Consider the following 12,268-nt stretch of genomic DNA (forward strand, 5'->3'; position numbering starts at 1 on the left):
TATACATTTTTCAACGGAGTGCGTAGCAGAGCCCCACATTTCCATTACATGTACAAAAATCGGTACACACATGTAACACACCAATACCTACAAAAAAAGTCTCTTGGTACGAAATTCGAATCCCAACAGGAAGTCAGTTATTTTGAATTTTCTCTGCAAAATTTATTGTCGTTTTTGCCAGCATTTTCAGGGGTTGTACTTTAACGAACTCCTCCTAGAGATTTATTCAGATCAACACCAAACTTTGTCAGTGTAATCTAAAGGCCTTTGCGATGTTAAAATTGCGAAGATCTTGAGGTTTCGTTTAAGGGCGTGTCTGTGGCGGCCTTACAAATTTAGATGTTTCGCCATGAGAAAGGAAGTTGCTATAACTCAGACATACAATGTCCAATCTGCCCCAAACTTCAACATGTTTGAGAAGACTCCTGACCTGAATATATCTACATGCCAATATTCAGATATCGCTATAGCGCCGCCTGCTGGCAACAGGAAGTGACATGTTTTACGCCGTAACAAACTACTCCTAGAAATTTTATGACATTTTATAATTTTTTTTTTGGTCAGTCTAATCTAAAGGCCTTTGCGATGTTAAATTGTGAACATCTTGAGGTTTCATTAAAGGGTGTGGCCATGGAGCCGTGACAAAGTTCGATGTCTTCCATGGGAATTGAAGTTGTTGTAACTCAGGCATAAGATGTCCGATCTTCCCCCAATCTTCACATGTTCGAAAAAGAGTCTTGGCCTGAACACATCTGAAGGTCATTATTCCACTATAATCATAGCGCCACCTGCTGGCAACAGAAAATGGCTTGTTTTACATTAACTTAAACATGCAATGTCCAATCTGCACCAAACTTCAGATATTTGATAAGAGTCATGGCCTGAAGAAATCTAAAGGCCAATGTTCAGTTATAATCATAGCGCCACCTGTTGGCAATAGGACACAAACATGCGAAAATGGCTTATCAAACATTCCATGTTCAATCTGCACTAAATTTCATATGCTTGATAAAAGTGCTGGACTGAAGAAATCTACATGACAAAATCCAGTTATAGTCATAGCGCCACCAGCTGGCAGCAGGAAGATTGGCACATATAAATGACTTTGACATATTCCTCTTATATTTACCACATTAAAAGCATATTTCTCTCCGTTCGCTGTTTTACAAAGGCCACCCGGTGGTGGTGAGCCCGGTTCGAGGGCCCGTTCATCGCTGCTTGCAGCTTTAATTTAGTTTGTGCTCCGTGATTTTAATTTCCTGGACAGTGCATGCTCACTCATAAAATCTGCTTTAAAGTTATACAAAAATCTTTCTGTAAGGGCTTTCTTTATGCTTTTACAGGATTCAATAGCTACTGAAGTTTAATTCGCTATTAAGGCATCATTGTTAAATGTAATGCATTCTTATCCTTCTGCAAGGGTTCACTTGTCGGGTTCTGGAGTCTATCAAGCTTTGTGGGAATTCCATGGCTGCAGGTGCAGAGAACTTTGGCTCTCACCTCATCTTTACACAGCTCACTCTTTGGACTGGCGCTATTATGAACGCAGGCTCTATCAAGGTGATGTATATGGTCATCTTCCATTTGAGTTCTAGGTAAGATTTGGCTCATCTTTAAAGTTCCTCTGCGAGTTCTGGCAGTTAGATGGAGTTTTATCAAGCGTGCGCGCAGGAGTCTAGCCCTAAAGAATTATGTATCTGTGTATATGCTCTTAAGTCGCTGATAGAATCAATTAACCTAAACTAATGACCTTTCTTACTCAATGCGTTGGGTTAGAATTCCTGTAATCTGCCATCAAGCTGATATGTACATGATCATCCTCATCGGTTGTACTTTAAGCTCAGACCTCTAAACTTTAAAACGTAATGCTCGAGGCTAACATGTATAATACGCTTAGCAAACTACTGGTAGTGATTCCTTCCACTTCTGTCTGCCCATGTCCCAGTTTATCAGGTTTACTTACACATAGCATGGCCTATCGTGCGTCATCTAGACAACACGGCTTTCACATCCCATCGTTTATGGCAATGTACAGTGGCCTATATTTTGTTAAAAAATGTAATGCATGTGTTTAAGGTAAATTAAAGCAAATACTGGTGGTGGTGTCACACCGTATTAATTACATCTTTTCAATATGCATTTCACCGTCTCTCGCAGGCTACTGTCATGGCCTTAGCAGCTATACCCTCTGCAGCCTCTTGTAGCCGTTCTCTCACGGGCCTATCGGGCATTTCTCTCTTTGGCTGGGTCAGCTCTATTTGGTCACCATATAGAAGCTGTGGTCTGTCACCGCTTCTATATACCGGCCACTAATAATGATGTTGGAACTTGGGGTTCAAACATCAGATATCAAGCTACTGGGAAGATGGTCATCCTACACGCATGTGAATCCCACATTAGACCTGGAACCACTAAACGTCTCAAGAATATCAAGCTGTCCTCAAGGTAATCTATATGCAATTAATGGTGGTGGTACAATACATCTTCTGGGTTTTTTTTTTTCATTTTTTCCAGATTACTCTATTTACTCCCAACAACCTCTATGATTTACTGTGGCTTAACTTGGCTCTTTCTTTTCTGTGGCTGTCTTTCGTGGCCTTCCCGCGTTTTTGTTACCCATCTCGTGGCGTTTCCCACCACGTGGTATAATTACATTGGCCTTCCTCTCTCTGTGTATACTGAGGCATGTCATGTCTACGACCCTCGTGGCTTTCCTCACTATGGCCCAGTTGGACCTCTCCATCTGTGGCCTAGCTAGGCCTCTTCTCTTTGGCCTTCGTGTCTTTCCTTGAACGGTCCTATGTGGGCCCGTTTCCCCACTGTGTCAACGACCCATGGACCGTGGCTAAAAATATTTTGCCTATGGTACATAAAAGGTGGAAACACTAGTCAGGGTGTTTGAAGGGTCGTCATCGGATTGGTTAAATTGCTACAGGAGTTTCTGCGAGATGGGCATCACTTTCTTTAATTGTTCCGCTGGAAAACCTAGATTAACCCATGGTGCTCAACCCCCTAAAAAGAAGGCCTCTGTTGTTTAAAACTGAGTGCTATCAGGACCAGCTAGAAGACGGTTGGGAATTTTTAAAAAGTATTGAAGTTAGTTGAAGTTCATCGGCATAGAATCTTTAATGATTCATAGAACTCATACAATCGTCAAAGAGTTTTAACACAACACCTATGTTATTGGGTAGTGTATATTTCCAATCCTTTCGAAAGGTCGTTAACTGAAGCAAAACGAAGGTCGTGAATTGGTTGTTTTGGACATGTCAGTCAAACCAATCCTTATGTTGCTGGTGCCATTTGGCCATTGGAAAACTGCCATGAATTTATCCAGGACCTTCAGTCGGGAAGTTCTGGCTACGTGATACCCTAATCGTGGCTATACACTCAGTAGTGTCTATCTGCGGCCTCTATCACTGTCTGGCCTATCGTGGGCCTCCGATCCCGGCCTATCGTGGTCTAAATTTCGCTATCAATATCCAGCCGTTCTTGTCCTCTATGACTACCTGGGGGGCCTATGGTTGGCCTCTATCCCTGTCTGGCATTTCTGTAAATGCTTTAATATCCACTTTTAATTATTGACTGATTAAATCTTATTTGGGTTTTCTTTTGTGCCCTATGTTTCTCGGATCAATCTGTAAGAAGTACTTCATCCTGGTGGGTATGGTTCTTTATTGTCTTTCCTTTTCGTTTGGGTTCAAATTCCTTCGCGCCTGCCTTAATCCCTTTCGTCAGGAATAGCTGGAATCTACAACGTCCTGATTCAGGTACAGACTTGGTCTCTACTGCCCAAAAATAATTTTGTTCTTTTTGTATTTGTTTTGTAAATACTTTTGCATTTCAGTCTTTCACCTCCTGAGGGGGATGTCTTTCTGGGTAGAAGATGGAAAGAAAGGTGTTTGGTAATTCAACAACTCCGACAGGTATGTTTAATCCACCTCCTTTAAGGGTGTGGTAACTGTGTGCAAATATCACTGACACACTGGACCGGCTTCGTAATGGAGAAAGTAAATAGCGGGAGTGATTGCGATATTTATTGTGTCCTACTATCTTAACTATTGTTGTAGTGTTTTAGTAAATGACGGTAGCGAGCTGACGACTTTATGTATTTTTGGGGTTTTGGATTTTGCAAAAAAAACAAAACACATCATTAGAGTTTTTTTCAGTGCTGCTTAAAAAAGGTTACAAAACAGACTACTATTCAATATTAATTGGGGCAAAAATGTCCCGTAAGAAATGTGGGCTTTTGTTGGTTTAATATTTATGTCATGATAGTTAAGTAATGTACTAAGTATAACAATATGTTGTTTTCCCCTTTCTCCCCGAAGGTCAGCGTGATTGCAATTAATGTGGATTTTATACAACAGCTCAACAAACGAAGATGGCCTAGAATGAAGTGTCTCTGTTTGGGGCAAAGAAAGTTTATAACAAATACCAATTGTGCGTCTCCGAGCAGCCTATGTGCTCATTCACCATCTATATTAATAAGCTCATTAATTTGTTACTGCTTTGAATCTGTGTTTTTTGAACAAATCATTTGGTCAATGATTCAGTGGCTCTTCATAAAGAAGATGCGGGCGTCCAAAATAGCATACTCCCAGTGAGTAGGTACTGAAGTTTCAATAAGTACTTTAACGAGCGCTAAAAGAGTACATACTCTACAGCAAATCAAATCTCGTTGAGTTCTGAATGCGATCCGCCTGTTTACGTTATGTGGACCCTATAGACATTACAACCCAAAAGTGTCACAACCTTAAAATAATATGAGTGACAGGTGCACCAACACCTGGATATTTTCAACTCGTCATATCATCAACCATACCACCTAGGTCTAGTGCTGTGCCAAATGTTTGCAATCATGTGTCTGCACAGATGAGACGTCGGGCAGCTGCTCGAAGATCTCATCTTTGGAGAAGGTTGTTTATTTTATACTGGTGAAATGTAAGTATTATTACTTAAAAAGTTAGATTAACCCAGAATGATTTGCATTGCTTGCCCACCCCAACACTTAAGCACAATAATAATGATAATGCTGATCAATACTTAATTATATTGCATATTTTCTTACAGAAAGTAATATTTAAGTAAGCAAAATGTAATTTAAAATTTACCAACGCAAAAATATCAACAAGACATGGAACAATGCTTTATTTAAATTTATTTTTCTTTATATTGTTACAGACAGTGACACCCCACATCCTACTGCCATCTAAACACAGCTGTGCCAAATTCTGCAGCTTTATTTTGATATGAAGCAGCTAACCACCGTGCCCACCTTTGCCTGTTTTTGCCATCCATCAGGTCACTCATTTTTGCTGCACTCAGAACAGGGATCTGACCATGGGTGGGAAAGGGACAGAACCTTGTGCAGGCTCGTTTCAAAACAGCAAGCACTCCCGTGCCCTAAACATCATTGAGCTTTCCGGATGATGAAGACACGCTGTAGGCTGCTCTAATTTTTTTTCAAAGCCTTAGAGATCAGCCCTGCCTTCGTGCCTGAGGTTGTTGCATGCTGCGCTGTGCTTCAAATCTCGCTCTTCTCAATGGGGGACATTGTTGAGGCAGATGAATTGAGGAAGACTATGATGATGGCCCCCCTAAACCCCACACAACCCTCAGGCCAAGAGTGGGAGATCATGTGCGGGACAATCTGGCTGCAGCTGTGTCTGCTCCAAACATATTGGTGTGGCTTGGCTCTCCATGAGCATGACTACCCATAAAATAAAATAAAAAATTACACTTCATGTTGTCCATTTCTTGCATAATTTCATACGTTTACAAGTACATGCTAATTTGTGTTATCACTTTTGTGGTGTAGTGGGCTAAACCATTTAACTAAGCAGAAGATTGCCGGTTTGCAACCAACAGTGTGTCCTTGAGCAAGGCTCTTTACTCCAGGGGGATTGGGGAGTCCCTGTAATAAAAACACTGTCAGTCACTTTGGATAAAAGTATCAGCCAAATGCATTAATATAAATAAATGTAAAAGATTTCAGTACAGCCTTTTTTTAAAAGTGTCTTAGGCACAAAGCTTAATTAAGCTGCTGTTTAAGTAGTAATTAAGTAAATACAGACTGAATTTATTATGTTTGGGTGAACTAACCCTTTAATCACTGTTACTACGTGTAGTTACTGCAAAATGTATGGTTGTTTGGTTTGTGGAAAAAGTCTCAATTTCAACTTGGGTCATAGAGGGCCAATGTCCTGCCGAGTTTTACTCCCCCTAATTGAACACACCTGAACAATATAATCAAACCAATTAATAACACACCACTTGAAATTTACAGACAGGTGTGTTGGAACTAACCCCTGCGAAGTAGTAGCCCTTACATGACCTGCCTTGAATATCCCTGTATGAGTTCTGTTTGCATTTAGAAGACAGATAGACCATAAGAAAGGATTGTTTTAAAGTATTTTAAAATTGTTTTAAAGTGTCTGTGCATTACACCACACATATTCACAAAACACTTTATATTTAAAATTAATTTATAAATGTGAATTAATTTGATAAATGACAATTTATAAGTATCGCAATGTCTATAAATGTATGTTGTACTGTGAATGTGTAGGAATTTGTTTTTTGATATATAAACGAGTTGTACTAAAAAGTCTTAGGCAACTATTTGATGTTGTTTTAGAACTGCTATAATGACTGTATAAAATTATTTTTTAGTCCTGTTTAATAGATTACAACCAGAAAATACATGAAATTTGTATGCCATACTAAAAGCCAGAAGCCAGAAAATACATGAAATTTTGTATGCCATACTAAAAGTCAGAAGGCGGCTAAGTCTCTAAGCTAACGTAACAAGCATTTAGTGTGGACTCCTCCTCCCTTACACTTGAGCAATAGAAAGCTTTCTTAAACTTTAAAGGAATGGGAAAGAGCTGGAAGCCCAAGAAAATGTCAAGTTTTTCCATTTCTAATTTGAGAAACTGGAAGAAAATCCACAAGGTCACACTAAATACAGACTTCTGCCTAAACAAGCCATTTTGATTATGTATTTCCTTTATTTTCTATTTTCATCTTAATAAAGATACTGAAAAATAAATATGGATGGTCATAAAAAAACAAAGCAAGGGGTGGCCTATGATTTTTGCATAGTACTAATTTTATATATATATATATATATATATATATATATATATATATATAATATAAAACATTTTAAAATATGCTTGTTTTTTTTACACAAAACCCAACCCAAATGTGTTAATGATCAGAGAAGATGCATTAGTTACATAATTTATTACACTTATTTTTTTTATAATTTCAAGGAGGCGAAGAAATCTTTCCTCCCTTTCCTTTGCCTCCCTGTCACTCCTTTCCTCTCTCTCATGCGTTTCCTGGTGCCACCGGTCTTCTCTTTCTCTGGATTCTCTTTCTCGTCTCTCCTCTTTTCATTCTCGTCTGTCTTCTTTCTCCTCCATTTCTCTCCATCTTCTTTCCTCCCTCTCAGCTGCTTCCCGCTCTCTCTCTTCTTCCCTCTCCACCATCACTTTCATCAGATCCTCCATTTTCCTTGTTCTTTTATTAGGTCTTGCTGGGGCTGGGCTCACTGAGGAAGAAGAGGCCACAGCAACATCCAGACCAGATGAGGCAACAAGGGCAGGTGGAGTGATGGAGGGTCTACCCCCAATTGCCTCAATCCATTGGCACTATACCATCTCCAGGACGCTGCTGTGGGCCTCTCCATCCTCAGTGCCCACGCCAGTCTGCGGACATTTCAGATCCTATAAAAATGTACAAAAACAATAAAAAAGCTGTCACTCTAATACCACAGTGTGATTTGATTTCTGTATTAGAAGTAACAAAATGAGCTTACTTTATATATATATGTTTTAGGTTTTCCCATTTTCTTTTTACAAATGCCGCAGTAATTTGGCCTTGCAGGCCATGTTCCACCACAAAAGCTCTTTGAAGGCACAGAATTCAAGAATCAGAGAAGTGCTGTTAATAAACTGTTTGAAATTACAATAATTATAATAAACTGCAACTTTAGATTTACATAGATTTTTAAAATTCATTTATGTAGTATACTCACTCAAATCCTTTGATAGCAAAATTTCGCTTTCCGGTGAAGAGGGCTTCATTAGCCACTCTCCACCATATATTAGCACACGTGTGTGCTCATCTGTCCCTGTAACATCCAGACAAGATTTAAGTTACCTCTGTGATTTATGTGCTCAATTAATGTACATGCTGAGGTAGTTGCTTGTGTAACTCACTTTTATTCAACACAAATGTCAATGTCAACAATACTAATGGACAAATAAAACAGATAACTTGTTTATTTAAATAACTTACATTCATGTAATGTAGTGTTGACAACAGTGAATTCTACACAACAGCACACATACATCACTCACTCAAACGCCTATTTCATGTCTATTAGATGTTTTATCGAACAGATAAATCAGATGTTAGACATTCAGTAATCATGTATATGATTTATGTAAATTTACTTTGGTGACGTATGCTTACTGGAGCTCCGCTGTTCGCTATATAGTACATAATAAATCATTTTAGTGCAAATCACAAATATACTATACTTAATATTTAACGTCTTTACACCTTTAGCAGCTTAACAGTTTGCTCTGTTAATGCAAACTCAGCAAATGCATCGTCAACACAATAAAACCAAGTTTTCCGGATTCTAATACTCACATTTGAAAACACCCACGTCCATCCTCGCAATGTATCCGCTTCTTCTTCGTCTTCATATTTATGACGAATCCTCTCCCATTGCATCCTGGGTTAGAAAACTGTCCATCCATGAACACTCAAGAATCTGGACTGAACCAGTAGGACATCCGGGGATTTCTCGCCTACTATTTTATGAATATTGAGGTTTCGGACATACTACTTTCTTCACCTACTCTTTTTTTCCTACTTTATAGTACGTAAGTAGGCATATTAGTACGCAAATTATGTATACATATGACCGAATCTCATGAGAATTTGGGCAATTTTCGCCTACTTTTTATGAATACTGAGGTTTCAAACCTGCTAATTTGCTCGCCTTCTGCTTTTTGTCTACTATATAGTATGAAAGTATGCCATTTCGGACACAGCCAATCACTAGCTTCGTTTCTAAATGAATCAGCCATTTTGAATGAATAAGTCAATGGATACCTCATTAAGTCAGAGACTTGCTGCCACCTACTGTGGGCTTTAATATCATGTTTATTTTATCCATGACAGGTTAATATTAATGTAATTGTGAGCAAACTAGGGTTTAACAAAAGGTAATTTGGCCCGCACAAAAGTAAATTTTCTCTGATCCGGCCCTCAACCTAAAATGAGTTTGACACCCATGCTCTAATCTATAATCTGATAATAGAGACCTGGAGATGAGGAAAGCAAATCAATGCAAATCAGTGCAAATTAAACCACCAGTGACAGAGTAAAATATGCTACTTATAAACTGCAGATATAGAAAGTCTACATATATTACTTATGACATAACATGGGGAGATGCTAGCTTTTTGTCCCACTAGAGGAGTCATCTAGAGGAGGCCAACATACTGTCCCTCTGCATTTTGTAATCGCTGGTGGATCCAAATCAAGACACAGCATGGTATCACCATCAGGTTAACTGATAATGAACTAAACAAGATAATGACCTAATGAATAATCCATAATTGTGACAGCTTTGCAGGCAGTAATGGATCCTTACAAGCTTCTTGCGCTATTGTAAATGTTTTACACTCTGAAGTGGTAAACTTCTTAATCTACTTATACTGTTTATACATATGTTTTTAGATGAGTTAACATCTCTGGACCTCTTTAAGCAACCTCAATGTTTTCCATCCATCCAAGATTATTAATTCCAAGATATTACAAGATGCAAAATTATTTTCTCCTTAAGTAATAAGCAGCCATTGATGTCAGTTTATGCATAACTTTTATATGGCATTAATGTGTATTATTTTTGTGGCAGAAAGGAAACCAGAGCTCCCTGTCAAATGAAGAATACATTTTAAAATTCTATTTTGTTTATAAAGCCCTCAAAATTTTGTATCCCTCAGTATCTGACAAAACTCATCCATCTGTACACTCTTTCCAGAACTCTGAGATCTTGTGATCGGTGGCCTGAAACTTTGGAACAGCCTTCCTCTCCATATCAGAATAGGTCCCTCTATTTTCATTTTTAAGTCTGCATACTTATTATCTCTTGCTTTTAATACTCATTGACCATTGGTTTGTACTATTATTGTTTGTTCTTTATTACTGGTAGTTCTTAGTCTTTTTTTATCTTGGACAGCACTTTATCAACCTTGGTTCTTTTTAAAACATTTTTCATAAATATTGTATAGTTTGTAAAACTAAATTGCACCAAATTTAGCTTTTTCCTTAACATTTTTTTCTGTATTGTTTATATCTTACATTTTGATCTTTAATAGCCAAATACAATGTCATCTTAATAGTATTGCAATATATGTCTCCTAACATCTTTATTGTCATACAGTATGAATCATATCCGCCAGATTCTTGGTGATACACAGACCTATAAAATCACAGACTTTTCACAATTTAAGAAGGTTGCTAAGCCATATTGTGCTTTCTGTATTACTTCATTTGACAGGTACTTCAAAGACATTTAATTTTTGAGTCAGTTGTTTACGAGTAATATGGCAAGTTATTTTTTTAGGTCTTGTTTTGATGAAGTTCAGAAAGAAGTGTGAGCTTATAGTTTATTGCTTCACAGATGTATTGAACAAAGTCAAGTTTGTGTTAGACACTGATGTGAGATGTTTAAGTACGTCTTGCACGGGATGAAAACTGGCAAAAATGCTAGAGGAAACGCTGAAAGTATGAAAACAGTTTGTGTTTTCCTTCTTGGTTCAGGTGAAGTCCATCATGTTCATATAGGTTTTGGATTACTTTTCCGTTTTTGAGAAATGGTTTTGTAGTGTTCAGAAATAGAATGTTTCTTGTTTGTGAAGACCAGTGTTGAAGCAAGCTGTTGCATTGTTTGATTGTAGTTTTGACTGTAGAGTCGTCTTTTGCTCGTGGTAAAATAGCGCTGATTGCGAAATACAGGATGTGTGAATTAACTTGTGAGATTCTTGATATGAGACTTTTCATTCTCTGGACGATAGTCGATGCAGACGCTCCGCTTGTGATGTCGTTTGTTCCTATGTGGAGAATCACTATTGTGTAGTTGTGCAGTTTCTCAAAGTGTTTCACGTGTTGTTGAACGGATCTCACAAGAGTCGTGTTTGGATGAATCCAACATTGTGCGTTTGGAAAATAGTGCTCAATATCCCAACACACTGAGTCTGTGAGGAAGCAGACCTGAAGACCTGGAGAAGAACACAAATACTTGTTTTAACTATTCTCAGTATGAATTATGGGTATATTGAATGTTTATTGATAAAGTGTGTATTAGTTGCTTACCTTTTGGAACGATGAATGTTCTTTTGCTGATTGTAGTTCTTATTGAGCTTTTATCTAAAGAGACATGGAGAAGGCATGTTAATATGTAAGTACAGTGATATTTTTGTTTGTAAACGGCTTCTGATGCTCTGCATTTTATTCAGTACTGTTATTATAGCTTTCATGTGCACTAACCATCTGTTTGTTCCCCATTATCCTCTTGTTTCACTCTGAATGCTTCTTCAATCTTCACGTCTTCACTCTCCACTTTAATAAATGCCATCTTTATAATAGAGTGTCACAAGGATCTCAGCTTCACCAGGGGTTTTTCTGTTTTAATATGTTGTCCTGTTTAAGATGAGAATAATTAACAGAAAGAAGGAATTTCAAATTTAGAGTGATAGTTAATGGCCTTTAATGACCCTAATAATCCCAAAACACTACAATTATCTTAATACAAAGGTATTGTTTATATTGTATACATTTCATAGATTACATTTTCATGAAAACATTCACTGTTGGAAAACAAACAAAACAACAAACCATATACTTACAATATCCGGTTATAGCTGTGGGAAACTCTTGAAGCAAAGACCAGGAGACACTTAACTGAGATGCTGCTGTTCAGTGCTGCGGTCATCAAGTGTGACTAAAACAGTGAAACACTGTAACTTTATACAGATTTTAGTGGGCTGTCCTTAAAGTTGAAGATAAAGCAAACAAAGGATGTAAGCAGTTATAGGAACCATTCAGACTCTGAGTTTCAGCAGCTCTAAAACAATCAGCATAACTATAGCACTCATTATCAGAGACATCAGGAAAAGTCCAGATGCATTCACACTTAACTCAGGTGTTTATTAGCATCAATAATGACCATCAATTACAG

General features: G+C 37.9%; 1 protein-coding gene across 2 annotated transcripts; it reads right to left on the minus strand.

Annotated features, from left to right (window-relative positions):
- Positions 1–10,471: 10,471 nt before the first annotated feature.
- LOC109065941 lies at positions 10,472–12,040 on the minus strand. 2 transcript variants are annotated; one of them, XM_042753976.1, is made up of 4 exons: positions 11,933–12,036; positions 11,578–11,730; positions 11,404–11,457; positions 10,472–11,309 (listed from the first exon to the last, which is right to left on the minus strand). In XM_042753976.1, the coding sequence occupies exons 2-4, from the start codon at positions 11,663–11,665 to the stop codon at positions 10,798–10,800; spliced, it is 654 nt and encodes a 217-aa protein (XP_042609910.1). In that variant the 5' UTR covers positions 11,666–11,730; positions 11,933–12,036; the 3' UTR covers positions 10,472–10,797. The 2 variants fall into 2 exon arrangements, with proteins under 2 accessions (XP_042609910.1, XP_018938466.2); XM_019082921.2 differs by having other exon boundaries at positions 10,473–11,309; positions 11,937–12,040.
- Positions 12,041–12,268: the final 228 nt, after the last annotated feature.

This window comes from Cyprinus carpio, unplaced genomic scaffold (assembly GCF_018340385.1).
Source record: "Cyprinus carpio isolate SPL01 unplaced genomic scaffold, ASM1834038v1 S000000912, whole genome shotgun sequence".
Lineage (NCBI taxonomy): Eukaryota > Metazoa > Chordata > Actinopteri > Cypriniformes > Cyprinidae > Cyprinus > Cyprinus carpio.

What these genes read in the sequence shown, in the direction of transcription:
- LOC109065941 (XM_042753976.1), bottom strand. Translation starts at nt 11,665, where the DNA reads ATGGCATTTATTAAAGTGGAGAGTGAAGACGTGAAGATTGAAGAAGCA. An exon ending in TAATGGGGAACAAACAGATG is followed by an intron (nt 11,458 to 11,577) that starts GTTAGTGCACAT and finishes ATGTCTCTTTAG; the next exon opens with ATAAAAGCTCAATAAGAACT. An exon ending in AACATTCATCGTTCCAAAAG is followed by an intron (nt 11,310 to 11,403) that starts GTAAGCAACTAA and finishes GTTCTTCTCCAG; the next exon opens with GTCTTCAGGTCTGCTTCCTC.